The sequence below is a fragment of the Sus scrofa genome, chromosome 11 (assembly GCF_054392235.1).
Source record: "Sus scrofa isolate SSC_HxYL_T2T_F1_AM1 chromosome 11, Sscrofa_HxYL_maternal_Yorkshire_Landrace_v2.0, whole genome shotgun sequence".
Classification (NCBI taxonomy): domain Eukaryota; kingdom Metazoa; phylum Chordata; class Mammalia; order Artiodactyla; family Suidae; genus Sus; species Sus scrofa.
In genome coordinates this window covers 85698804-85726121 of record NC_139393.1, presented here as the reverse complement: position 1 = coordinate 85726121, position 27318 = coordinate 85698804, and the positions used below count along the sequence as shown (strand labels likewise).

Sequence of the window (27318 nt, the reverse complement as noted above, 5' to 3'; positions counted from 1 at the left end):
ACCCATAATGGCCTTTTTTTTTTGCTCTGTATCTTGAGCATGACAGTTAGATGCCTATGGTTTGTTGCTGTCACAGTGCGCTTCTATTACCTCTCCCAAACCCCATTTCCCCTGTCACCAATACTGCTATCCTAGCCTCCTTTTGGTTGGTGTTTATCTGTTACATCCCCTTTCTTTCCTTTTTTTCCCCTTTTCTTTCTTCTTTAGCTGCCCCAAAGCCATGGAGTTCCAGGCCAGGGATCAGATCCTAGTGGCAGCTATAACCAACGAGGCCGCTGTGGCAACGCCAGATCCTTAACCCACCGCTCCAGGCCGGGGACTCAAGCCTGCATCCCAGCGCTCCAGGGACACCGCCCATCCCGTTGTGCCACAGAGGGAATGTTCCTTCTAACTTCGGATAATCTTACTTCGCGGTACCTTTCAGCCACGATTACAGCCGCACTCGTTGGCTCTCTTTCGGTCGGTTTAACATCATTAGGTTTGTCGTGCACGAGGAACGATGCCTCTTGCACCGGATTTTGTGTTTCCCGTTCCTCGTGATTCCCCTCTCCCCGTCCGCCCGCCTTTCTTCTCCAGCTCTTCCGGTGAGACCGTCCCACCTGCACTACTGCTCTGACCAGCATGTGGCGTCCCATTTCTGTGGCTACCTTTACACGGGGGAGATGCGTAAGCCTGTTACTTCATCCTCATCATTTTCAGATGAGATGAGAGTACAGAACATAAGCCAGGCCACATTCACTGCCCGCCTGGTTCTAACGTGGGCGCAGACGAGCAGAACCAAACAGCGGCCGGCTGGGAACGGCAGGCCCAGGGCTCCTGCGCCGTCACAGCTGCAGGCAGACGGCGGGGGCTGCTGCTGTTTATTCTAACGCCAGCCACACTTCAATACGAACTCCTATTTTTAAATTCTATTTAATCAACAGTTAAGGGGCCAAAAAAAGAGAAAAGAAACAGGGACTGAAACACGAGGTGTTAAAGTGCCTTTATGAGGAAGCGATCAGAGAAATGACGGACAGTCCCGGGTTGGGGTGGCAGGGGGGTGTCTGAACAACGAATGTATTAAGTAAATGAGGTGACACACCATTTCCCAAATAACTTATTCACCAGAAGAGAAGCTGCGGTGCTTGTACGCCCTTGAAGACACACTCTGGAGAGGCCTGGCCCTGCTCTCGGCCGGGAGCCTGTGTGGTGGGCGCAGGGAGGGCTGTAAAGTGACACACTGCCAGCAGCATGGAGGCTATAAATAGACCCGGTAGGGAGGTGCCTATGTACACACATGAACATATATACACACGCAGGGAAACACCTGCCCCGCCGACGGAGAGAAGCGCAGCTGAAGAACAGAGTTTGCTTCCGAAACACGAGAGTAAACGGAAGACTTTCCTTTCCAGTTCTGCCTGGACGTGAAGGCAAACTGCTCCTGTGCTCAGGCAGCTCCCGCAGCTGGAACAGGGCAGTTCTGAGACGCAGGCCGGGAAGGGAGGGGCGCCGGGAGCGCAGGTTCTCCCCGGGCTCCAGTGACTGTATGGTTCCAATGACACCCACAAAAGCTGTATCTTTACATAGTCCGTAGAAACAATAAAAATACCCTCACTCGGTGAAGTGTGATAAAAAAACAAGAGTCCCCCATTTTTTTGCTGTAGAAAAGAAGCTTAAGATTTTAAATTATAGTTTAAATTTTCTCCTGAAAATTAACCTACACAGGTGGAGGAATTTCCTTGGTTTCTGACGGCTTGTGTTTGTAGAAATGCTGCCTGATTCTGTCCAGGGACGGACTTTCGCTCACCTGTGACCAGGTGGGCCTGGGAGAGCGCCCCAGGTCATCCAGCGCAATGTAAACCCCGGTAACAAAAAATAGGTGTATATCAAATACAGTATCAAATTGTCATTTCATGTAAACACAGTGATTCTTGGTAAAGGTTAGAGGCCAAAGTACCACAAAAGATGGCCGTAGGATTAATCCCTGCTTTTAAAAAAATCTGTAGAAGACAAACTCGACCTCCGCCCCGAGCTGTGGGGTCAGTGAATCGGTCACTTCTTTCGGAAGCGGTTCCACAGAACGCGTGTTCCTGCAGAAAGCACCAGACCGGGATGTCAGAAACCAAAGCGCAGCGGCGGCCGGGCGGGGCCAGAGGGGGCGGACGCGGTCCCGCTTCCCCGACGAAGCCGGGGTGGCGGCGTCCTGGTGCAGAGGCCGCAGGCCTGACTCCTCCTCGGGTCTGGGGCCCCCGCGGCAGCCGAGTCTCGTGGGCGGTCCCGTGGGCGGGGCGGGACGCGGCTCCTCCTCTCCCCGGGCGCCGCCCCCGGCACCGCCCCCTCGCCGCGCGCAGCCGGCCCGAGCGAAGGAGCGCTCTGAGCGCCCGGGGCCGCGGCGCTGCGGCCGCGGGGCTACGCCTGCAGGTCCGCGAGGGGGGCCGGGCAGCTCTCGCTGCAGCTGGACGAGGCGCTCAGCAAGGCGGACCCGGCGCTGGACTCTGCGGAGAAGCAGGTGAGCGGCTGCGGTGAGCCCCGACCTCCGCCCCGGGCCTCGCAGGTCTTACCTGGGCTGCTCTGGGGGCCTCACCTGGGCGGCTCAGGGGCCTCACCCGGGCTGCTCAGGGGACCTTACCTGGGCTGCTCAGGCACCCGGCTGAGCTGCGTTGGCCGAGAAGCGAGGACAGGACCTGCTCGGGCACCCAGCCCTCGCCACCGGAGCTCAGGTTCCTCACATACCTGCAAGGGGCGTGGTCAGGGTGCGGAGCCAGCGCGCGGGGCTCCCCTCGGGTTGTGCAGGCGGTCTTACCAGAGGCCCTCGTCACCCTCCTGCAGCAGCTCCACCTCATCCCCGCTTCTCAGGGCCAGCGCGTCCGGAGACCCCTTCTCCTCCAATCCCGCCACCGTGTACTTCCCAGAGACCTGGGGAGGGGACAGCAGGGCACATAGCACATAGCTGGCCCCTCCGTGGGCCCAGCATCCAGTGTCCACATGCTACATGGGAAAGATGAGAACCCTACCATTCCAGGAGCTTCCGGTGTGACTATGGCCAGAAACGGAGAGGGTCGCCTAGTCCCGGAAGATGCCAGGTCTCACCTGGAGACCACTAAGAACCTGACCAGCCTGCACAGGGCCCTTGGCTGCACCCAGGGCTCACCACACCCAGCTCCTCTGACCCAAGAGCCTTTTCACCTGCTGTTCCCTCCTCCTGGATGGCCCCCTGCCCTCGGCCAACTTTCTCTGCCTTTCCCTAGTCTTTTGCCCTATGAGAGGGGAGATTCTGGTCCACCTGGTGCCCTGTTGCCTTCAGCACCTCGCACAGCAGGTGCTCAGCACACCTGTGCGTGAAGCTGCTGTACAGGGCGAACCCTGAGCTGGGTGGCTGTTCTGCTGGAGTGTGGAGGCTCCAGCCTCTCGGGGCACCGGGGGCTGCCAGGCCAGTGTTCGTCATCCTCATGGGAGCAGCCACACCCTCTCTGGACGCCCCGCCCTGGCCCTGACTGGCCCTGAGCAGCAACCCCCGGCCACACCGAGAGCACAGTGCAAACCCACCGGGGCCTGTCCAGCCTCCCTGCTCGCCGGCCCAGGTCTCCCCCTGGTGCCCCAATACCCTGGCCAGCTCTTCTCACTCTCGGGCCTCCTGGGGAAAGGCCGCCTGGCGCTCGAGGCTCCCTTTCCTCTTTCCTCGGTTACCCGTGTCTGCCCCTCCCACTCTGGGTGCTTTCTTTGCTGCAGTGAGCCAGGTGTGAACAGGGTAGCAAACAGCTGTCAGTACGACGCTGACTCTGATGACTTACGATGTAAATGGTTTGTCTCAGCTGCTCACGCTCAACAGGACTTGTTTAGAAGGCAAAGCCATACCCCAGACGGGGCGATTCTCTTGAAAAGTGACCCCAAGGTGCACACACCACTTTTAAGAAAGCTTATCTGAAGCGTGGAGGTGCGCGCTGTTCCTGCTGTGAGGTGGCCTGATGGTGACCTACCAGCTGCGGACACACCTGGCCCCTGAGGGTCCCTTCCTTGGCCCCGGGAGCCCCAGGACCCAGAGGTGCAGCTGTTGGAACCCCACCCCCAACCAGCAGTGCTGGTGACGCGAGGCTGGCGGGAGCCAAGGTTACCAGCTTCCGGGGGCCCACTCCGCCCTCTTCTTCTGCGTCTGAGGAGTTAATTGGATCCTCGGCGCTGGACCAGCCATCGTTGTCCTCAGGGCCCTCTGAGGGGTGAGATGTTTTGCTCCAACCTAGAGAGGGACGGGCTCTGGTGAGGACCTCCTCAAGGTTGAGCCTCAACGTCAAGGGTGGCCCACAATGTGCCGCTTGGGGGAGCCTGCCCTTCCCAGTGGTGCACAGAGACAGGCAGGACACCTGCAGATGTCTGCCGCCACCGGGCAGACTGTCCAGGGGCTGGGGGAGGTGTTTCCAGTCAATGCCCATCAGCTGGCCAGACCAGCTCCTCACGTGACGCTGGGCCTGCTGAGAGCGCTCCAGCCTGGTAAGGGGGTGGCCCTGGCACTAAGGGCCACAGGGCGAGGCTGAGATGCCAACGCCGGCCACCTGGCCCCAGAGGCAACACCTACCTCCACCTCCGCTGGGCCAGCAAAGGGGAGATGCCGCCCTGGGCTTCATACACTTCACAACTCCCATCACCGGCGTTCCCTACCGTCCTGTGTCCCCACAGTAGCCACTGCATTTCCCACTGGGGGGAGAATGGGCGTGTGCTGGGGGGATGGGAGGGGACGGAGTCCTGATTCTTAACCAACACACCAAATCCAGAAAGGAAGTGTGAGGCTGAAACCACACGGCTGTGGTTTGGGGTCCCCGCCGCTGCTCTGCGCTAAGTGGCATTTGGACAAGAGGGCAGGGGACCAGGCCAGATGCTCACACCCAGTTCCCAGGTACACCTGCTCCGGCCGGAAGCACACGTCTTCCTGGAAGTGTGACTTGGGGACAGACATGAGCAGAAGGTCCCCACTACCCCAGCCGTCGGGGTGAAGGGGCAGCTGTCTAACAGGCCGGCTGCCAAGGTCAGCAGTGACAAGCTTGTGTTAAAGGGGCCACCTCTGTCTTCCCAGCAAAGGGAGCTGGGACTCAGAAGCCCACCCAGCCGTAGAGCGCTGAGCCTGGAAGGAAACACGTGTGACCTCAGCAGCCTGGCTCCACGCCAGGCCTGACACCTGGAGACCCTCTGGCCCTGCCTCATGGGGGCTGCTCGTGTCTGTGCAGGAAGCGGGAGCAGAGGGTTTCCAGCCACAGACCAACCTCCCTGCCTGATTTGGGCACATTTGCAGTTGCCCAGTACGGAACGCTCAGACGGACACCGAGTGGGAGCCACCGGGGGCCCCGGCGCGGGGCAGCTGGCCACGAACGGCTGGCCGCTCCAGTCCAGCACCAATAAGATGGGGCTTCCAGCAAAACAAAGCCTAAGTCTGAAGGAGGATGGCCGGGCAGATGCACGGAAGCCCTTGATGAGAGCTGCGGGCCCAGAGAACAGGCCTTCTAGCCGCACAGCAGCGCCTGAGCTGGGGTCTGTCCACCCTTGGCCTCTGGGTGACGCTGCTGTAACCGCCTGAGTGTCCCTGCCAGGACAGAGACCCAGGAGTAACCAGAAGACCCTGAGGCCCTCGCCAACTCTAGATGCATGCAGATGCTGGGGGCTTTGAGGCCCTTAGGCCACATGGTGACTGTGCACGTGGACACCTGCAGGTCCTGTAAAATAGTCACCGCCATTGACGCTGAAAAACAACAGGCTGCTGGAGCCTTGAGGAAGCACTTGGCTTTTAAAGAGTGCTGGCCAGGGCCTGCAGCTCACCGTCACCTGCTATGGATGGAAGTGATTGATGGGGAGGGTGGGGGCAGGGGGAGCCAGGAGGAAGGAGGGGGCGGGGAGGGGGAGGAGGAGGGAAAAGAGGGGTGGCGCTGGCTCAAGGCCCTAACACTCCTCTACTGCCACCAGTGGCCCAGTCTCTCTGGTGGACAGGGGAGCTTGCAGAGGTGACTCAGCTGGGCTCAAAGGCGGCAGAAGCTGAGCCGAGGGGGCAGCTTCCAGGGAGGAGAGTGGGCAGAGCAGGGAGGGGCTTGGCACCCCTGGGTCATAAGCAGGAACCAAAATGGCCCAAACCAGCCCCCCTCAGGAGACGGTCAAGGGGGACGCTCTTCTCGGACACCCGGGGCCTCGCAGGACTGAGTGCGGGCACTGTTGGTGATGGCTCTCGAGCTGGGGCAGCGGGAGGGTGTGGCCTGGGTCCCCAGGGCGCAGACTGGCCCCGGGTGGCCTCTAGGTGCAGAGGGTCCGGCACGGCTGCGCCCTGGGGAGCTTCACCTTGTTGGGACGCTCGGGATGCTCACGAAACGAGCTCCTCTGTGCGCACCTCAGACCTGCCGCTGGGCGGGTCTCTCCCAAGAGGAGGGGCCAGAGGCCAGGCCCCATCTGTCTGCACATCTGGGTCCTGGGAAACGCGGTCGGACCCAGAAGCGCGGGGACAGTGGTGCCATGGGACGGACGGGCCTGGGACGGGAGCCCCGCAGCCACACAGCTCAACCCAAGTGCCAGCCAGGGCTCGCCGGCCTGTACCTCGTGGCCCATGGGCAGCTCTGCAGGTCCTGGGCAGACCCGGCCTGAGGACGCGCACCGAGAAGCATGATGTCACCATGGCATCTTTTGCCAGAGGGTCAGGCTTTGAACAAAACAGTGACTTTGCCCCCAGCTGGGAGGCCAGGGTCCCTAACCCGACGGGGACGGTGTCAGGCTACGTCCAGAGAGCTGGGCCACTCTACCTCGTAAACCAAAAGGCGTTGGGTCGCTCTTTACTTGGTGTCGCTTAGCTTTTTTGTCAGGGCTGGGAGGAGAAGCTGCAGAGGAGGAAGAGGCAGAGACACAAGGCGGAGAGTGAGGCGGCGGCGGCGCGCGCGCGAGGCCACGGGGGGCGGGCTCATGCGATGGACACACGCAGCGGCCCGGCTGCTCTCCACTGACTCAAGGAGCCATTTCTTGGGAGCAAAACGGGCTGGCCGAGGGGCCCCTGAGGTGCAGGGGGAGGCCGGACGGAGGAGGAGGGGAGAGACTGGAGGGCGTGACTCAGGCCTTTGGTGTCTTTTAGGAAGCAGCCTCCTGGTTTGTTTTCTGAGCTTTGCATGAAGTCTGCACAGGACGCGTGTGACCCAAGCCCGGCAAAGGACAAAGTGCCAAGATTTGTCCATCTGCTTTTGCTTGTGTGTTTGCTGTAGCTTGAGGCCAGCTTAAAAGCATTTTATAAATTGGGGAAGACCTCCAGTTTTTTTCACTGATGAAAAGACCCCTAGACAAGACGGGCTTTTTGTGCCGGGGGTGAGGGGAGCCCTCTACCCACCTGCCCAGACTTCGGGGCTCGCCCGGGCGCTATCTGGGCGTACCCCTGCATGTTCATGCCGGGAGCAGAGGCAAAGCTCTCGGAGAGCTCCGGGGCTCTGTTCCCACATGCGCCCGCCTGGAGGCGGGGGGAGGCCACGCACCCGAGCAGGGGGAGTAATGCCCGCAGGGAAGGCGCCTGGGAGGAGCAGGACCAACAAACCAATGGACAGCTGGAGTTTACGGGCAGGCCCTGGGGAGAAGGGCTCGCCGCCCCCTTCCCCAGAAAAGGCCCTGAAAGCAGGGCCCTGGCCGCACCGGTGAGAGACACACCAGCCTCAGTAACAGAGTGATTCAGTGGAAAATGATTCCTGGGGGATCTGGAGGCCGCTGCTCCCCCCCGAGAGGCAGCCGGCCCGCTCGGATGGGCGCGGCACGCGTGGCTGGGCGTCCAGGCGCCGGGCTGGCCCGAAGCCCGCTGGGCACGCCTTTACCTTTCTGACCTTTGAGGGCAGCAAAGCTCTGCAGAGCGAAGCGCTTTTTGGAAAGTGCAGCGCTTTCGGAGGTAGAGCTAGGGACCGCGTCATCTACAAGGAAGAAATTAGGAACAGTGCAGAGGGCGCGTCCCCTGGCCGCTGTGCCCGCGCCAGGGCTCCTGCAGGCGGCTGGGACCCGCCAACACTCACGGACCTTCCCTGTGCCCGAGGGAGGCTTGCGGCCCCGAAAGGCTGCCTTGGGCCCTGCGAACAGCTCCCGGCCCCCCGGGCTCGGCCCCCACACCCACCTTTGGCCTTCTCGGGGGGCCTTGGCAATGGCATCTGTCCCGCACATCCCTCCAGGCTTAGCGGGTCCGTTTTTCTTTCTTCCAACTTCTTGATGTTTCTTGTGTTCCCTTTTGAGGGACTGGTGACATCAGACGCATCGAAAAAGAAGGAAAAAGTTGCCCAGTTAGTTTGCAAAGCTCTCCGAGGATGAAGACGGGGCGTGGGACCTCCCCGAGCTCCGGCAGCCCCAGGGCTGGTCTCCGGTGGCAGAGGTCACTTGCTCCTAGATGGAGCCAAGCGGAGCCGGTGAGAACAAACCCACCTCCTTTGCTTTTAAGTAGGAGGTGGTTTGGTCTCCACCCCCCGGCCCCCTGGAGAGGGCGTCCTTTCTCCATAAAAGCTGTTGTTCTGTGGTTTGTTTATTTAGGCCATATCCTACTCCGTGAATGGTCAGAGTGGCTTATATAAGAAACAGGAAGAACACAGGGACCGAATAAAATAACAGAGAGGAAAAAAGGGCAGAAAAGGCGTGCTGAGGCCGAGGCCAACACGAAATGTGCCCCCGCGTCCGTCTGTCTGAGGACCCCAAGTGCAGCCCGGAGCCCCTGGCCAGGGTCCTGTCTACCTGGGGCGCTGCCGACACTGAAATGCTGACGCTGGACCGCTTTCTGGAACAGCCGCGCTCTGTGCGCTGCTTGTAATGAGAAACTCCCCAAGACGGTAACCGTCAGAGGCTGGCCTGGGCCTGGACGCAGACCGCTGGGGCTGGCCTGCCGGCCTGTAATTCCAGGGCACATGCTCCGGGGGCCTTTGGGCAGACTTCGAGGGACCCGGCTAACCTGGAGACCCCAGGGCCACATGACTCAGGGGCATGGCTTGTCCCACTGGGGACCCTCCACCGCAGCAGCTTCCCAGCGGGCTTGCTCACCTGGTGCTGGCCGGCGTGGGCAGGGGCAGGCTCTGGGACTGCTCCAGGGCTCTGTGCTGGCTGGCCTCTGCGGGGACAAGGGCCCAGCGAGGCTCAGGGACTTGAACTGAGCACCCGCCGTCCAGATGCTCTGCTGCCCCGAGGGTTAGGAATTCCCAGGCCCTCACCTCTGCAGGCCTGCAGCTGGCTGGTCAGCACTTTCCGGATGGCGCTCACCCACGCCGCCTTGACCTCCGGAGTCGGTGCCTGAGCCGGAAGCAAAGTGGGCAGTGAGGGCCCGCGTCCCTAAGGACACTTTCACTCCGGAGAGGCCCAAGGACACTCAGGAATCGGTGATGACCGCACCGAGTCTGAGACAGAAGGGACCCCCCTCGGGCGAGGGTGCGATGGGCAGGCCTGGGGGAACGTGCACCGACCCCCAGGCCGACACCCTGCATGTCTCTGAGGTCTGACTCGGCGGGAAACCCCGTAGCAGGAACTGCCCCCAAGAGTGGTTTTTCTGGGGAGCCGTGCTGACGTCGCCCTAGGTGACAGGGACACTGGAGCCTGGAATCCCAGGCGTGAACGAGTGTAGCTGGGGCCGCTGTCCTGCCTCCATGAGCTCGAGGCCCCGGCAGCTCCTGACTTTCCTCTGTGGCCCCTCGCTGGCCGAGCCGGCCTGCGTGTTGTGACCACGGTGCAGGCTGTGGAGGCCCCGCATGCCTCAGGGTCGCCTGGGTCCAAACCATCAGGGCGTCAGAGCTGGGAAGAGCCACCAGGCCAGGCTCCTCCACCACGGGCGCAGCCTCACGGGGCAGGGACCTGCCCGCTCACAATGCGCTCACAGCTCCAGCCCCGCAAGGCGAGGAGGACATATGCTTCCCGCCAGGAGAGCCGGGTCGCGTGCGTGGCTCAGACAACAGTGCCCCTGTACCTGTTCCCCGGCTCAGCTCAGCTACCGACGGCCCAGGGCAGCCCCACGAGAAGAGCAGAGCCCCGGCCTCCAAGGCATAAAACGTCCTGAAGATTCTAGACACCAGGAATCTGTAAGGGGCCGGACGGACCCCACGGCCTGGCCCGGAGCGCTAGGCCTACCTGCACGATGTAAACCTCCTCTCTGGCGTTGTACCAGATCTCGAACTTCCTCGCATCCCCTTTCACGTTCTCCGTTATGCCGACCGCCGTCATCTGGGGGAGCAGGGAGAGGACGGTGGGCCGCCAGCCGAGGCACCCCTCGCCCCAGGGGTGGGCGTCAGGGCTGGACAGGCTGGGCCTCCTTGGGCCGGGCCGCACACTCACATTCAGGGACTGCTTGTAGCTGTAGGACGGGGCCTTCTCGTAGCCCTCGCCGTTCTCCTCCCGCCGCTTGCAGAAGATCACGGCCTTCTCGTGCAGGAACAGGTGGCGCTGCATGGGCTTGAACCTGGCCAGGTCCTTCACCTTGGCATGGCCCCTCTTGTGGTCCGTCCAGACGCTGAAGGACCCCTGCATCAGCAGCTTCCCCAAGTCGCTCAGGTTCCCCTAAATAAGGGTGTGAGCGCGGTTAGCCCCAAGCACACGAGGGGCCTTCGGCGCGGGCTGCTGAGCAGGCAAAGGCCGGGCCCGGGAGGCTGGGCTGCATCCTGTGGGGTCTGGCCGCCTGACACGCGGCCAAGCAGATCTACGGAGCCAGAAAAGGTCGGGGGTCCCGGGGTCTGTGGGGATGTTTAGGGCAGGGGACGACTCTGTGTGACACCACGGTGGCAGGCACAGGTCACATCCACCCAGTCCCACAGAGTGACCCAGCGTGCGCAGTGGACTCCAGGCGACAGGTCAGTGGAGGCCCACCGACTGTGACAAATGCCCGTCTCTCGTGGGGAGGTGGGGGGTGGGCGGCATGTGCAGGAGATCCCTGGGTGTTCCTGTCAGTTTTGCCATGAACCCCAAACCACTCCCCAAACCAGGCTATCAGTATAAAACAAACAGGAGGAGCGCCGAGTGGACTCAGAGGAAAGGAAGCGGGAGGAGGCCTTGGTGTGGACGCACAGAAGTCGCTGTCACGCCCCCGGGCAGCAGCAGAGCGAAGGGATCAGGGAGAGACCAGCGTGAGGTCCGCACGGGGAGGTGTCCGCGGGTGACAACCTCCTGCTTCTCTGTGCGCTCGCTGAGCCCCAGGCAGGCTGCAGGCACTGAGTCAGAACTGGGTTTTCGTTGCGTTTCTTTTTTTTTCTTTTTTTTTTTAGGCCTGCACTGCAGCCTACGGAGGTTCCCAGGCGAGGGGTCTAATCGGAGTTGCAGCTGCCGCCCTACGCCACAGCCGCAGCAATGCAGGATCTGAGCCACCTCTGTGACTTACACCACAGCTCAGGGCAACACCAGATCCTTAACCCACTGAGCAAGGTCAGGGATCGAACTCCTATCCTCAGGGATCCTAGTCGGGTTTGTTTCCACTAAGCCACGACGGGAACTCCCAGAACTGGGTTTTGACAGGATTCTGGGTGATGTGCGGGCACAGCCAGCACGGGCGATGGGCCGGCCTCACCTGGCCACCTTGATCCCATGCCAGGCTCTTGGGCCTCTTCCTGCAGGGTGGGGGTGGGGTGGGAGCCGCCCTCCGGTCCTCACCTCATAGCCCGTGATGGCGATCAGGTGCATGGAGTCGTTCACAGCCTTGAGGATGCCCAGGATGGAGCTGAGCGCCTCCTGCAGGTCTGCGGCCCCCTCGCAGCTCTTGCTGTACTTCAGCATCTCCTGGGGGAGGTCCCGCCGCCAGACACTGAGCCCCACCACTCCCGCCGTGGCGGCCCGAGTGCCCCCGCACGCTCCCTTGGGACATGAGTGTGGCTCCCTGCGCAGCTGTCACCAGCGGGGACAAGACCACACACGGGCACTCACAAGCTTCCTGAGAGGGGCTGTCTGCCCAGAAAGCTGCCTTCACCCCCTGGGGCCCCACCCAGCACATCAGGGACGTCCCTGGAGCCTGGCAAATGAGGACCCCTTGTGGTGCCAGGCCGGCTGAGCAGCCCCGTGTGGCTCTTGCATCTCCACCGTTACTGTGTCCTGCCAGCTCTGACCCAAACGGGCATCTGTCACAGCTCTTCATGCCCTCCCTCAGGCCCTGGGGAGCATGTGCCGCGTGTCCCTGACCCTGACCGTGGGCAGGCACAATAGGCCCTCCACAAAGGGGAGCAAAGCGCCAGGGCCTCGCGGAGATGAGAGGAAGGTGCCCGGAGACCACGGCTCAGGGATGGGCGGGGGTAGCCGCCACCGGATGGGGCGCAGCCAGGAGGGCCCCGGGTGGGAAAGGCTCCGGGGGCCCCCTCACCTTGAGCAGCAGCTGGTACTTGGTGATCCTCTGGACGGGCTTCAGCAGGTAGGAGTCCAGGCTCAGCTTGTGGTCCAGCTTCTTCTGGCATTCCTGCAAGCCCACCCGCTGGCTTAGACCCTGTCGCCAGTCAGCTCTGGGGGACGCCCGCGCTCCGGGGCCGGGAAACGCACCTGGAAGAACGGGCAGTCGGAGCACTGTCGCCACAGGCTCTCGGAGCGCGGCTTGTTCTGGCAGTACTTCTGGTAGATCTGGAACTCTTCCATCTGGGCGGGACAGAGGCCGGGTCACACGGCGTTCTCGTGGGCCTCAGCGCCCAGCGCAGGAGGGGTGACTCAGGCTGGGTCACCCCCTCCCCCGGGCCTGGCACCTGCCCCAGCCCATCTCCCCGAATCTGGGCTCCCCCCAGATGCCATGGCTCTCACTGGGGGGCAGCCAGCCAACAGCCCCCAGAAGTTGGGTGCTCAGGGCTGCACGAGGCCTGGCACCTCTTTTATAAAGATCAGCTCCATGTGGCTCTGGCTTCAGAGATAGCAGAGTGGAAATAACACAGGACCCGCCCAGATGTTGAGAAGACTCGCCAGGGCTCAGCTCTGCTGCGATGCTCAAACCCGCGTGGGTGTCAGAAGAGCCCCGGCTGCCTCACCTGGGGGCCTGAGAACCTGCTCTGGTCCCAGGTCCCCGGGAGGTGCTGATGCTGCTGACAACCCGGAGCCACAGCGGACGCTCCCCGCCCCACCCCCAGGGCCCCATGGGCCCCGCCTCTGGCGTGTTGCGAGGACAACTTTTGCTGCTGGCAGACATGTGTCTCCGCGTTGCTGAGCCCGGCAGCCCCCAACAGGGTCACAAGAGGCAGCAGCCCTTTCCTGCTCCTGGCACCCACTCCCACCCTGGGGCTCGTCCCGCCGGCAGGAGCCCATCCACCTCAGAGCACGCGCGACCGTCCAGGGTCGGCGAGTAAAGGAGGGCGTCCTCACGGGCATGAAACCAACACCAGCAAGAGGGAGAGTCAGCCCCGTCTACACCGGCGGCCCAAACCTCGTTGCTTTACCCTTCCGGTGCTTTCTCTCCTTTCTGAGCTGGTTCTTGGGCTTTGGACAAAACCGTATCTTCGGGCGCTACCAGAAAGCATCACAACACCTCAGCCAAACGGGGAACATGCGAGCGTGTGCTTTCGGCGGGTTGGATGGGATCGGAATGGAACGTAAAGCCCTTGCTGCATGAAGGAGTCACTTTAAGAAGCTGGGTGTGGCCAAGTGTGTGTTTGAGAGACATACCCTTTCTAGAAAGCACCTTCCGACCAGCTCTGGGCAGTCAAGGTAGTTTTCCAGCTCCCTCAGGAATATTCTAGACAAAGAAAGTTGCCTTAGGTCATGCAAACGACCACCAGACTGAGAAGGCGTTGGTCACAAATCACGGATGTTCTTTCCCAGGTAACACTTCTGCCTCTGGACGGGAGAGTGCGAGCGGGGCTGTGCCATCCGATGCGCCGACCGCCCCGGGCTCAGCTCTGGGCAGCTGTGGCCCTGCGGGTGCTGTTTCTGGCGTTGGCATTCACTCAGAAGCTGGGAGAGCTCCGTCACACAGAGACGTGGGCAAAGGGGCTGCAGGCCGGAGCGTCTCCAGGCCCCAGGACCCCAGCCCTCGCGGGTTTTCTGCAGACCTAACAGGGCTTGGCTCTGCTCCGGGACCCTCCTCCTGCAGTGCTGCAGTGCTGCCTGGGTCTAGATTTCTGATTTGCACCTGCCCATCCAGTAAATCCTGCCGGGCGTGCCCCAAGCCAGGCCAAGGCCAGGCTGAGACCCCCGGCCAGGCTGATGGACCTACCCACCAGCTCATTCTAATCCCCAAGGAAGGGATCCGGCTGCGGTTCAAGCTGAGACCTGCTGCCTCTTTTCTAAGTGGGCAGTATCGGGGCTAATGATAGGCCAAGCGCACGTGGTCAGACAGGAGCCCAGTGCCTCCTGGAGCCCAGCGGAGGAGGGGCCGGGCCTGCGGGCAGCGAGGGAGGCATCCGCACCAGCGGCCTCTCCTCAGGCCGCAGACTCCTGCCAGCCTTCTGCGTCCCTGGCTCCACGGGCACTGCTCATGTTTCCTAGGTGCTCCCAGGGCTGAGCGGTCCCGGAAGGACCACACACGCTCCCCCAGAGCCACAGAGAGGCCACAGGTGGCTCCCACCGAGAGGATGGGCAGGCAGGAACTTGCTGTGCTGCTTTCCTTTACAAGGATGGCTTGGCAGGGGCCTCGCTAGGGATGTGGCTTCAGTGCCACCAAAGCGAAGCCCAGGGGGTGGTCCCTACGCAACCCCCCACGCGCCAGGGGCCACCCTGGGCACGTCCCACCCGAACCCGCTGCCCATCTGCTTATCGCCCTCGAGAGGGAGGAAGGGATCTTCTGCCGGCAAAGCACAGGCTGGGCCTCCGGGTTTCGGCAGGTGGAGCCCGGGCGACCGGAAAGAGGCCCGACCTGTGATGAAAGTGGTAAATTTCTTCCATGTTTCCAAACAGGACGTCCTTCTTGCTCCGAAGGCCGGTGGAGACCAGGCGTGCCATCAGCGGGTTGTCCATCTCAGCGGCGTAGCCCTGTGGGGAGGGAGTGGCCTCGGGCTCCTGGGCTGCGGCTGTTTGAACAGCAGCCCTGCCGGCCCCCCCACGGAAGCTGGGTCTCAACGTGGCCACCATGTGGGAAAGTGACACCGTCTCAGGTTTCAGAAATTGAATCCACCTCAAATTCATTCACCACATGTAGGGCGTTTCTCTGGACAAGCACCGCAAACATGAGTGAATTATTATTATTATTTTGCCATTTCTTGGGCCGCTTCCGTGGCATATGGAGGTTCCCAGGCTAGGGGTCCAGTCGGAGCTGTAGTCACTGGCCTATGCCAGGGCCACAGCAATGCGGGATCCGAGCCGTGTCTGCAACCTCCACCACAGCTCACGGCAAGGCCGGATCCTCAACCCACTGAGCAAGGCCAGGGATCGAACCTGCAACCTCATGGTTCCTAGTCGGATTCGTTAACCACTGCGCCACCACGGGAACTCCCAAACATGAGTGAGTTATAAGCAGCCTCAATTACTGGGGGAGGGTTCCATCTGACTACCTTTCAATTTCGGCTCATCTCCAAGAAGGGAACGCCTTAGGCTGCATCTGTGGGTTGCTGCTGCCTGCACCCCTGCAACCAAGGCCCAGGTCCCAGGATAGAACATCCCAGCACCCGGAAGACCCTCTGGGCCTGGATCAGGCATGCGCTCACGCAGTGGCCGCCCTTTCTCTGCTGCAAATGCTGTCCGGGTGCGAATGCGCCTGCACCCACGCGCCCCATCCTGTGCACAGGCAGCAGAGCGTCTTCCAGCTCCGGGCTGTCGCAGAGCAGCCAGGAACCCTCCCTCATAAGCTGCTTGGTGGCCACAGCCGTGGGCGGCCCATCCCTGGGCCCTCACCTCCAGGACGCATAGCAGCTCCTCCACGTAGACCCGCTCTGTGTCCAGAAGCTCGTTCATCACGTGCCTGTAGGGGCACGGCCTCATGCAGGAGCAGCTTCCCCGACCCCGGGCTCAGAGGCCCCTTCAGAGGAGCCCCGACTCCCGGCCTCCCTCCCCCGGGCCCCCCGACATCCTTTCCCCAGGAGCAGCTTCTAGCCGAGGCACCACCCTCCCGCACTCAGTGGGTCTGCAGGGAGCCTCTGGGGGCCGGACCCCCAGGAGGGGGCGGGCTCGCAAACCAGCGGGTCAGCTCTCGCTTTATGGACAAGGATCAGCTTTTCCCCACCCACGGCCAAGCTGCCCGTTTTCACACACAGAAAACGGAGCCAAGGGTCGGGACCGTCCAGCAAACAACGGCCAGCATGTCACCAGGTCCTGGTGCAGCTCAAGGTGCCCAGGCTCCACACAGGGTGGGGGTGGAGGGGCTTGGCGGGCCGGACGTCCCCGTGGAGGGCCGGGCTGGGCAGGGCGGGCACCAGTCCTCTCCCCTGGGCTCCGGGAGGGGTGACCGGCTGTTTGGAGTTTCCCGGGTCCCGGCAGAAAGCCAGGGCAAAACGGAGCCTTTCCGGGGGCCCTCTCCCTGCTCAGGTGTGGACGTGCCCGCGGACGTGGGGATCTGCTGGGGGCGCCACGGGCGAGGCCTCCCCGCTCCCGCTTTGCAGCCGTGGGTGAGGCTGGCCATCCCGCGCCTTTGCCTCCCTTACATTCAGACCCCGGGGCCGGGATCGGGTGGTGGCGCCTGTCCTCACAGCTGCTGGGGGAAGGCAGCCCACCCACCTGCGCAGGACGGCCAGGCTCTCCTCCTCGTCGCCCGCGGAGCTGCCCCGCACGCGGCCCTCGCTCACCTCACTCTGCGGACAGAAGAGCAGGCAGCGTGTCGAGCTTTTGGGAAGGCGCAGCCTCTCGTCCCCGTCTGAGAGGATCTGAGGCCCTCAGGCAGGACGAGGGGGGCCGAGGGGGCAGGGGGAGCAGGAGGGGTGGGCGCGGGGCAGGATCACCTTGGCTCTTCTGTAGGGCCCCCTCCGGAGGGCGCTGCCCTCGGTGCTGTGGTGGTCGGAGCCTCTCCGGATGCCTGGTTTGGAGAGAAGCGGAGAAGGCGGGCGTGACCCTCTGCCCGGAGGCAGAACGTGCGCCTGGGGCCGCGGCTCTCTTCGGCTCTTGGAGGAGGTGCGGAGAGCAGCCCAGGAGCGTGCAGAAGGCGCAGGGAAACGAGGAGGGGGACAGGGCGAGGGCGCCTCCGGGGCTGGCTGGCGGGGTCATTCCCAGCGGGGCTCCTGCTCCTGGTGATGGGGACAGCTCCGCGCCCAGAGGCCTCTGCATGGGCCTGAGAATAACGTTCGCTTGGGCCCCACACGCTGGGCTCAAGGGCTCTCGCCAGCCTGCAGCCAGCGCCGGGCACCGCGCTGTACCCGCCAGCAGGGCACGGTATGTTTAGGGGCGGGAGGTGACAGGAGGGCCTTCGGGAAAGGCCACGGGTCCAGCTCTGCCTTCCAGAGGGGCTGCGCCTGGGGACCCGGAGGCTCTGGGGAGGAGGCCTTCAGACGTGGGTGACGGGCCCGGTCAGCCACAGCAAGGGGGCAGCAGGAGCGAGGAAAGCCCAAAGAACTTTATTTACCGACGGGCTGCCCGACGGGGTGTGCACGCACCTGGGGAGGCGCAGGGCGATTTTGTGAGCGCCTCTGGCCGGGGGGCCACCGGCTGCACGGGCCGCGTCTGCTTGGCCGCCAGCTTCTTGAGGCTGGCCTGCCGGCGGTGAAGCATCTCCTCTGTGCTCTCCTGCTTCTGGAAGACCTTCTGCACGTGCTCCTGCGGGGCCGGGTGGCGGCTGGTGAGCAGGCCGCCTTCCCAGAGCCCCCGTGGCCCCCGGGCGCAGCAGCTCAAGGGGCCGTGAGGGGGCGATACTGGCGGGAAGCAGGGCCCCAGGGCTGCCCGCATGAGCACAGGCCGGCCCTGCAGGGAGCCCTCCGCTGGGGCAGGCGGGTGCCGTCACCCCCACCTCGCGTGTCCGGTGTGCCCCGGCATCCCGGGCAGAGTGCCTCAGGACAGGTGAGCTGCAGGTGAAAAGCTCGGCTCCTCACCAGCAGGTCCTGGGTGAGAATGGCTTCGTAGTCCTGGTAGATTTTACTGAGCTCCTGGACCTTGTTTTGCGCCCCTGTCTCCAAGAACTTCTCGATTTCCTGGAGGGCAGCCTCGGCGCCGTCCTGGGACTGGCACTTATCCACGGGCTGCGAGGCCAGCAGGTAAATCCCCTCATCGCACCACTTCATGGACTGGAGGGGAGGAGGCACATTAGCAGCCAACCTGGCGGGTGCACGCGGCCCGCCAACCCCTGTGCTGTGGGACTGTCACCTATGGTCCAGGTCCTGGCACGATGGCCAGAGGGCTCCCTGGGGGGCTCGGCCTGAAACCAAGCGAAGTGCCCAGGTCTGGACACGTGCACACTGAGGACAGGGAACCGGCTGGACGGTCAGTCTCTGGGCCTCTTAAAGAAACAGTCCGTTGTGGCGGGTGAGTCCTAGAAACAGGCCCCTGCGCCAGGACCGGGCTGTCTGGGCCACAAGAAAGGCCCACAGGGGCTGGGGGCATTTTCCAAACAGTGCCGGTGTTTCGGTCCTCGAGGGGTGGGGCGGTGGGGTGCAGGACCTACCGCCTCCAGGAGGCAGTGCAGTTCCAGGGACTGACTCAGCAGCCCCCTCCTGTGCCCGACGGCTGCCGAAAACTGGTCACACAGGTGCCGGAGCTCGTGGCACTTGGGGCGGATGGAGTCCACGGCGTAGTGCTTGTGCTCGATGAGCTGCTCACCTGCCTGGCACAGGGCGTGGGCCCGCTCCACCGCTGCCTGCGGCGACAAGGCCCAGCTCAGTGCAGGTGCTGGGGCAGAGAGTGCACCTCCAGGTGCTGGGGTCGGCGAGGGAGGGGTGTGGGGCGGGGGGGATAGGAGTGTGCTGGGGGAGAGGACGTGGCGGGCAGGTGGGGGGAGTGGCGAGGAGGGGCGTGACAGGCAGAGGGTGTGATGGAGGGAGGGGGTGACAGGGAGGTGAGTCAGAGGAGGGGGCATGATGCAGCGGGTGGGGGGGGATCCGAGCAGGCCAGACTGCCAACCCACTGCTGCCCACATGGCTCAGGGGCCCCGTGGCCGCCGCCCTCACCCTGGATTTCTCCTCGAAGCTGGTGAGGTCCTGCAGGAGGTGCTTCACGTGTGCCAGGCTGTTGCCCACGTCCGTAAAGGTTGCCACCTTCTGGGCCAACGCGTCCAAAGCGGCTTTGACCTGTGACAGAGGCGGGGGGAGAGACGGGGCAGTGAGAGCAGCCCCCACTGTGGGAAGAAGGGGAGACACCCTAGAACTGGGGTGCAGGGAGAAGGGACCTCCTCTGGGAAGCAGGGCTGGAGGGGAGCTGGTGGATTTGACAGGAGCAGACCCAGGCTCCCACTGCCCTCCTTTCAGGTACCACGTGGGTGAGAAACACCGCCCCCGCCGCCCCCACCCCCCCGCCAGCCTGGGAAGCCCCCTGCACTACCATCACCCCCACAGTGGAGCCGGTGTCCAGGGCGGTAGAGCAAAAACCTAAACACAGAAACAAAGACTTGCAGGTGGAAAATCGAGAAATTCGTGTCCCCATGTGGCTCAGTGGTGACAAACCCGATTAGTAACCATGAGCACGCAGGTTCGATCCTTGGCCTGGCTCAGTGGGTTAAGGATCCAGGGTTGCTGTGAGCTGTGGTGCAGCCCAACAGCTGCCACTCCGATTTGACCCCTAGGCTGGGAACATCCATAAGCTACAGGTGTGCCCCCCGCCCCCCAAAAAAAGAAAAAGCAAGAAGGAAAAGTGAGAAATGAAGCTGGTCCTGTTTGCATGCGGCCTGAACGTCCATGTGGAAAGAAGCCCTTGAAACTCCAAGAAGCAGCGCCCAGACGGAGTTCCGTGAGGTTTGAGGACAGACAAGATAAACCTACAGAAATCTCTTGTATTTCTATGTGAGCAGTGAACGTGCAGATGCCAAAAGGAAAAACACAACACCATCCACAAGTGCGTAAAGAACGCAGCGCATGTGTGTGAATCAAACATATGTACTGAACTGATGAAACCCACACAGCGTTGGTGAAAAATCTAGAAGCGCTCTGAGTTAACGGAGGCGCGTGCTGTGTTCCGTGCTGATCCTCCCCAAACCGACGTCCAGGTCGACACAACCCCTGGCCAGATGCCCACCGGATGGACTTGTGGACACTCAGGCGGAGCGACAAAGGAACCAAGATGGCCGAAACAACTGCGAAGAAGGAAGCAGGAGGGGCTCACCCAGCCCCCCGCCCCCCGGATTTCAAGGCATCGCACAGCTGCCGGAGCAGGACCGTGGGACAGACAGACGGACAGGCTCTACACCCAGACCCAAACAAGTGTGCACAACTGACGTCTGACGAAAGCGGAAACAACCCCGCGGAGAAAGACCGCCTTTGAACAGGGATGCTGGGGGCGCCCGGAGAGGAGAAGGCAGACCTCGGCCGAATCCTCACACTTGACGCAAAACTAGGCGTGAAATGGACCATGGAAGTACGTGCCAAGCTACAACCTTGCAGGAAAAAGGGCTTCGGGGAGTACATCTGGGACCTGGAATGTAGAACTGACATCACACGTGTGATCCTAAAAGGAAAAACCGGCAAACCGGACTTAGTCCAGCTTTAGAACCTTCCTTCGTGAAAACCCCTGTCGAGAGGGAGGAAGGCAAGTGAGAGACGCCAAAGATGTTTTCAAGCCACGGGCCGACGACGGACTGGGGTCAGGAGCACGGAAAGGACACGCAAACTGCAACAGTGAAGGCGGCCCTGGGCCGCGGAGATGGAGGTGCTGCTGGGGGAGATGCAGCCTGGGTGGGAAGGGCGCCCCCGGCCTCGCGTGGGGAGGCCTCAGCGCGCGTCTCCAGCGCGAACGAGTGAGCAGCTGCCCTGAGAGCCGACGTCTGACCCCGCGGAGCAGAGCGCAGGGTGGGTGCACCTCCCACTGCTACCCCGTGCCTGGGCCCCGCGGGCACCCTCGTTGGAGGAAGAGCACACAAGGGGCCGCAAGGGGGCACGAGGCTCCCCGATCCGGTCACAAGTAACGCAGCCGACGGACATCGTGCTAACGCTTTACTCGGCGGTCACACGTTTCCCCCGGGTCCTGTGGCTCCGCGTGACTGATGGCAGTCACGGGGTCCCTGGGCTGGAGGCTTCCTGCTATGGGGAGCCAGGGGCTCACCTGCAGGGTCCCCCCACCCCAGGCTTCGGGCCACTCACCTCCCGGAAATCCTGCTCGAAATGCCGGAGCTGCAGACACTGCTCCAGTTTTTGCTGATGCTTTGCCCAAAACTCATCAAAGGCGGCCTCGGTTTCATTCAGCTGGGCCAGGAGCCTAGGAGAGGCGACGGCCGTGCTGGGTGGGGCGCGGCGAGCCCCCCACCCCCCGCAGCACCAAGGGGGTGGGGGGCTTGGTCTCTACCTGGGGGGGACTGAGGTCTGCCTCCCCAGGCCCTGCCTTCACCCCTCATGCTGGGTGGCTCAGAGCTGCTGGCTGAGCTGAGGGTGCTGTTTTAAAAGGTTGGGATGGTAGCGGTTTGGGCTTATTCCTGACAACCTCAGCTCAGGGTCAAGGAAGCAGTACTGCACCTGCTGTGGGCCACCAGCTACCCCCCATCCTGCCCTGGGCCCCCCGGCCTCACCGCTGCACGGTGGTCTGACTGTCCAGCTGGTCCTGGTTCAGGCTCTGCTCCGGGCTCTTGGCCAGCGGCTCGCGGATGCTCTCCAGGACGCTCCGCCCCTCGTCCAGCGCCAGCCTCATGTCCTCCTGCAGGAAGAGCGCACCTTCCCAGGGCCGGGCCCCAGACACCGGGCAGGTCATGGGCTCCGAGGGGCCCGGCCCTGGGAGGGGAGGAGGGGTGACAGCCAGTCTGAAGTCTGGGACGCCCTCCCAGACCGTCCGCTGACTGCTCTCCGGGCGCCGGGGGAGGTGGCTGGCGTGGGGAGGCGCTCTGCCCGCTGTGATGGGCCAGAGCTTGGGTTACGGGTCTCCCGGGCAGCGGGTCGAGGGGGAGTAACAGGAAACCAGCTCCTGCGGCCGGGTCAGAGGGGCGAGGGGCTCTCCTGGCAGGGAGGGGGCGGCCCCCAGGACCAGCAGCGGTCATGGCCTCCACTAACTCAGGGCTGCAGCGTGTGGCCCACCTGGGGAGCGCGTGTGCCAGCCCTTATCAGGAAGCAGATTACCTGCAGCAACCCCTTCATCCGGTTTAGCCCCCCACCCCCCGCCTGCCACCGGGGGCCAGGGGTCTGGAACGCACCTGGGGCCTCCTGGGCTCCGTCTTACCTGGCGCCCCCCGCCCCGCACGCAGACGCACCTTGGCTCTGTCCTTCTTCTCCGTGTGGGCACAGAGCACGGAGCTTGTGGACTGGACGTCGTTGGGCAGCTCCGTCTCGGCCAGCTCGGTCCCGAAGGCCTGCAGCATCTGCGCTGTCTGCTTGACCATGAGGGCGAAGCTCTCGATCGCCTGGAAGGCAGGAAAACATCGTCCCGAAGCTTCGCGGGCACCGCGCCCGCCAGCGCTGGGGCATCGTCGCAGGCCAGGCCACACGCCTGGTCCACAGAGGTGGACCTGCCCCCCGCCCCAGCCTGGCGGCTTCTGCAGGAACAGAGGCCCCCACCGCCGGGGCCTCCTCCTCCTCCTCCGAGACGAGGGCGCCGCGAACCCGGCTCCGCTTCCCTTTCTCCCTGCCTGTCCCTGAGCCCAGAGTAAGCCACGCACAAGCCACTCCTGTTACCTCTTCGGACAGCTACGGTCCACAGGGACCACGGCTCACTCTTGGGGATAAACTCGGGGAAACGGGAAGAGGGCTTGGGAACAAGAGTCCCCAAGAGGAGTGATTGTAGGTGGCCCTGGGGGACTCACTGTGCGGTGACACAGCCACCTGGAGTGGCAGTAATCCAGCGTCCCGCCCAGGTCCTCAGTCAGTTGCGACTTGTCGATGTAGCCCTGAAGCTCGGGTACTGAGCTCAGCATGATGACCTGGGGGCAGAGCGCTGTGTCAACAGGTCGCCCCGCAGACCCTGGAGGAGGGGCCGAGGCCACCCCATCAGGCAGGGCACTGCCTGGGCCTCAGCTTTCCAATCCGTGACACGGGTGACAGCCTTTGGGCGAGCAGAGCCCTGGGTGGAGCTGGGCGTACTGCCAACAGCTGGCACCTGACACCTGGCATCTGCCAGGTAAGGGAGCCCGTGTGGTCATGGGGCTGAGCTGCACAGACCCCAAAGCCGCCGGCCTGCCCACACTGCGGCTGGGATCTGGGAGGCTGTGCGGAGGTGGAGGCGGGTGGCCCAGGAGACACTTCTGCATGGGGACGAGTTTTACTCCCCGTCTTGCTCCTGCCCTTGAGGTCATTCCATCCGTGAGCGCTGGATGAAGCAAGGCCTCTGCTTTGCAAGCTGCCAGGCACTGCCCCTGGTCCTGGGAGGCTCGGCCCACGTGCTACTGGACACCTCCTGTTTTATTAAACACTGCTCACCGGGGCTCCCAGGCAGCCCTGCCCCAGGGGACATCTGACCTGGAGTCCACACTGTCACAGCGTGGGGGAGGGGCTGCCACGTAACCTCCACTTAAGAAAACGCTGGTGGTCTGCCCTCGCCCTGCCGTCCAGCCAGGCTGCTCGCCCGATCGCCCTGACTTGCAGCCAATGGGACCAAAGACGGGTCCGTTCGAGATCCAAGGCTTGAGGAGCCCTGTGACTCCCGCCTGCTCTGCGTGCCCCGAGCCACCTCGGAAAAGGCGAGAATCCACCGTCCTCAGCACTTCCTACTCAGCGCCGAGGTCCACGCACCACCCGCGCTATCGGCAGCCCTCCCGAGGTGATGTTTTCTGGAATCAAGAATCATCTACGGTGGCCAGTGCCCAGGGCACACCAGCCGTGGAGCCCACGAGGCCGGGCTTCAAGAACTCACAGCTTTGGCCGCGGCCCCACGCAGGGCAACCGGCCCCTTTGGGGCGGGTACCCCAGCCTTGTTTCCTCTGACACAGGGGCTACGGCTGGCGAGGGTCACGTGCCAAACAAAGGCAAAGACCGCACGCTCCCCCGTCACAGTCTCACCGGGGCCCTGAAACGTGGCCGCCCGGGAGGTGGATCTGCGGGGGGAGGGCAGGGGGCTGCTGGGAGCAGCCTGGTGGCCAGAATGTCGGGAGCACCTGCAGTAGGGAGGCCCTGTCCTCCTCAGTCTGTCGTGACTCGTCCCCAGGATGGGACTGTCAGAAACAAGGCCATGACACCCCAGAAACGACGGGAACACCCATTTTCCAAGGATGGAGGCCGCCGAACTGCTGGGCAAAGCGCCCTCTGTCCTGTCCCTCTGGCACCTCCCGCTACCTGGCAGCCCCTCTCTGGGTACCTTGGCAGACGCCAGGGCTGCCCATGCTGGCGGGAGGAGGCAGGGGCCTCTCTGTGACCCGGGGGCCACTTGCACCCACTCCCCTGATCCCCCCACCCCCTAGCAGACCTGGGCTGCTCCCGCAGGAGCTTAGCGGGGCCACTTACCGGCACCTTCATCTTAAAATCATCTCTGTTGAATCTGAAGGCAAGGTCGGAGAGGGTCCTTTGGAAAAAGCCCGTGGGGCGCAGGACGAGGACGAGCTGGAGGTTGGCGGGGAAGGATGCCTGTGGGGACAAGGGCGCGGCTCAGTCGGCAGGCGGCCTGGGTGCCCAGCTGAGCGCAGCCCCCATGAGACGGTCTGGCCTGCGGCTCCCCGGTTCCAACAGCCACCGTCAGGCTAGGGCAGACGCTGGGCTCGGCTCGAGCATCGCCGTTGCTCAAAGAAAAGGGAAAAGTCCTGCTGGCTACAGCCCCTGTGCTGCTCATAAACTTCAAGGTCAAAAGCTTGGAGCTCTTGTCATGGCCAAGTTGTGCCCCCAGATTCTCAGGCTGAAGTCCAATCCCCTGGTGCATCAGTGTCCCCAGGGCGCTGACAGTGGTGACCGAGCAAGATGAGGTCACCAGGGCAGCCCCCCAACCAGACACGACCGCATCCTTGTAAATAAAAGGGGACGTTTGGGCGTGGAGCCCCACAGGGGATGCTGCGTGAGGACTGGGGTCTCCAGGAGCCCCCGACGCTGGGGGCAGCCATGCCACGATGCTACCTCACAGCCCCAGGGGGACCAGCCTGCTGACACCTTGGCCTCAGGCTTCTGTGTGTGACTGAGAGACAAGAATTTCCTTGTTTCAGCTGAAGTCTGCGGTGCCTGTTACGACAACCCCAGAAAACCAAGGTCCTTGTCCAGTGAGGACAAAGCCACATAAACACGTGCTTACGTGCGACCTAAAACGAGACGAAGATGAGCGTCGGTGTGGCTACAGGATCAGATGCCACTGGCCATGCAGGTGCTTACAAGGCAGTGCTGGGGACAAGCGGACCCTCCAGGCCGTGGTCTCCCAGTCCGCAAACGGGTAACAAAGTGCCCTGCTTCCCTGACGCTCGGGCCCTGCTTGGACCGGGGCTGAGGCGGGTGCGCGGCAAGCCCCCGGGGCCCCAACCCGGATCCAGCACCCAGACCAAGTCCCTCATGTGAGGGAAGAGTGAGGAGAAAGAGGCCGCGGGGTGGGCCCTGGTCAGGCCTTGGCCGTTTGGCCCGGGTTGGCTGGCAGGGGAGGGCAGGGTCTCTCGGGGGCACAGACAAGGGCCAGGGTGCTGGCTGTGCTCTGCCCGCAGCCGGGGCCCCGGCCCTCGAGCTGGCCCGGAGCCTTCCTGCTCCTCTCCCGCACGGCCCTGTCTGACGTGCCATGGAAGCACCGTGACCCCCGCAGGATGTCCGCTGGTCACCATGCCCTCCTGCCCGGAACATCCGGAGAAGCACCCCCCTCGCCAAAGACCAACCCAGAGTCCTGACCACGGCCTGCGGTGGCCCCTGACCCTGCGCCCGCCCAGACCTGGCTCTCACACCCGTCGCTCCCTCCTCTGGGCCCTGCCTGGCGTGTCGCTGGGTGAGAGGGGCCTCGGAGCCTGGCCGTGGCCCACCCCACCCTGAGGGTTCCGCCACCTACCCCGAACCTGACATGCAAGGCCCCGTGCCCATGCAGCCAGGGCCCGCCCTCCCACCACCCGTGGGCAGCCACCCTGCTTCTCCGTAGGGAGTGCGTATTCTCCAGGAGCCCTGCCTCATCACCCCCGTCTCCAAACACCGTGCTCGCCCAGGCTGGACCTTGCCGTCGGGTCCCGCAGCCCTATGCACGGCTGCCCGGCACCCTCCTGCCCAGGGTCTCCCCACAGCCGAGCTGGAGCTGCTCTCACCAGGCCATGCTGGGCCCTCAATCCCCCCACTGGAGCTTCATCCCGCGAGTCAACCACACGCCGCCCTGTGTCTGCTCAGTGCTCGGAGGCCGGGGGGTCCTTGGCCAAGCAACTCCACCCCCAGCCTCTCCTCCCCCTCCCCCAGCCCCTCTGCACCCGCCGTGGCTCTGAGCCATGGCTCTGAGCGGCGTCTCCTGCCTGCCGGCCCCTCCGTGGTCCTCTCTGCACCTCAGCTCAGCCTTTAGCGATGTTGCCTTCAGAGGGGCTGGGGGCGTGTGCCCTCCTGCCTGCAGCCCTCAGGGGTGCCCACCTGGGCACCGCCATCACAGCCCTGGGGGACCGCAGCTGACCTGGCGCTTGCCCAGTGCTGTGGACAGAGCCGAGCCGAGACGTCAACTCAGAGAAAAGACGTGGAAAGCAGGAAGCTCGAGAGGGTGGGCCCTGGGTGCCAGCAGCAGGAGGGCCGTGTGGACCCCGCCCAGGCGGGTGCTGCCTCCCCACTTCAGGGAAACCTCCTCGGGTCTCTTTCTGGAGGCCACACAGGGTCACGCTTTCCCAACTTGCAGCACAGTTTTCATACCCTGATCACACCTCATGGAAGGTGTGCTCTGGAAGGACGGGGTCTGGACTCAAGGTGACGCCCAGCCCTTTCCTCTTAGGTGCTTCACAGAACCCCGGAAGAACGTACGTGGCACTTTATGAAAGGTCCACCCATCTAAGGACCGTCCAGACCCTGGACCTGCTGCTGGACACAGAGTGATGCTAAATCCTCAGCTGTGGGTCCTGTGGCCAGTTGTGACCGTGAACAGTGACAGGCAAACACGCACGTCGTGCTGATGCCCGTCAGAGCCAACTCGGGCCCCACTCTTGACGGGGATTTTAGGGACCCTGGACCCTCCAATGTCTTGTTTTTCTATTCCAAGCCGAGCTGAAGGATCCCAGAAAGAAAGAGAGCACCCCGGACTACAGCAAGCCTGGTGCATGAGACAGCGCAGGGGGCTTAAAATAGCCCCGAATCACAGCGCGTTATGTAAGCGCCAGGCTCACGGGTGGCCAAACACGTTTGGATAAACACAGCCTCTCTGGCACAGGCCTGCTTCTGCGGCACCTGCAGCCAAGGTGGCCCGGGCCCAGTGGGGTCGTCCAGGCTGGAATGCAGGCATGCCCCCAAGGGCCAGGTGCTCTCCCAGAGCCCCCTCGACTGAAAGCACTGGCCAGCCAAGGCTGGTGGTTCAGGTCCACAGCGGGGGGCATCTGTGTGCCAGTGCCCC

General features: G+C 63.3%; 1 protein-coding gene across 32 annotated transcripts in view; it reads right to left on the bottom strand.

The window, feature by feature from the left end:
• Positions 1-963: 963 nt before the first annotated feature.
• MCF2L (MCF.2 cell line derived transforming sequence like) overlaps positions 964-27318 on the bottom strand; it is a 97442-nt gene continuing 71087 nt past the window's right edge. For 18 of the 32 annotated variants that reach the window (XM_084982347.1, XM_021065972.2, XM_084982356.1 and 15 more), the window contains 28 exons: positions 24300-24419; positions 22667-22783; positions 22118-22267; positions 21446-21570; positions 21024-21138; positions 18903-19022; positions 18401-18592; positions 17832-18023; positions 17400-17559; positions 16752-16825; positions 16531-16604; positions 15712-15778; positions 14738-14853; positions 13549-13618; positions 12445-12537; positions 12272-12364; positions 11572-11697; positions 10267-10488; positions 10063-10155; positions 9156-9234; positions 8989-9055; positions 8081-8199; positions 7791-7883; positions 6747-6821; positions 4092-4213; positions 2783-2895; positions 2609-2712; positions 964-2474 (listed from right to left, as the gene is read on the bottom strand). In XM_084982347.1, the coding sequence (XP_084838473.1) occupies positions 2389-2474; positions 2609-2712; positions 2783-2895; positions 4092-4213; positions 6747-6821; positions 7791-7883; positions 8081-8199; positions 8989-9055; positions 9156-9234; positions 10063-10155; positions 10267-10488; positions 11572-11697; positions 12272-12364; positions 12445-12537; positions 13549-13618; positions 14738-14853; positions 15712-15778; positions 16531-16604; positions 16752-16825; positions 17400-17559; positions 17832-18023; positions 18401-18592; positions 18903-19022; positions 21024-21138; positions 21446-21570; positions 22118-22267; positions 22667-22783; positions 24300-24419 (3177 nt within the window). In that variant the 3' untranslated portion in view covers positions 964-2388. The remainder of the gene's footprint in view (positions 2475-2608; positions 2713-2782; positions 2896-4091; positions 4214-6746; positions 6822-7790; positions 7884-8080; positions 8200-8988; positions 9056-9155; positions 9235-10062; positions 10156-10266; positions 10489-11571; positions 11698-12271; positions 12365-12444; positions 12538-13548; positions 13619-14737; positions 14854-15711; positions 15779-16530; positions 16605-16751; positions 16826-17399; positions 17560-17831; positions 18024-18400; positions 18593-18902; positions 19023-21023; positions 21139-21445; positions 21571-22117; positions 22268-22666; positions 22784-24299; positions 24420-27318) is intronic. The other 14 variants (XM_021065959.2, XM_084982350.1, XM_021065969.2 and 11 more) reach the window with 4 other exon arrangements.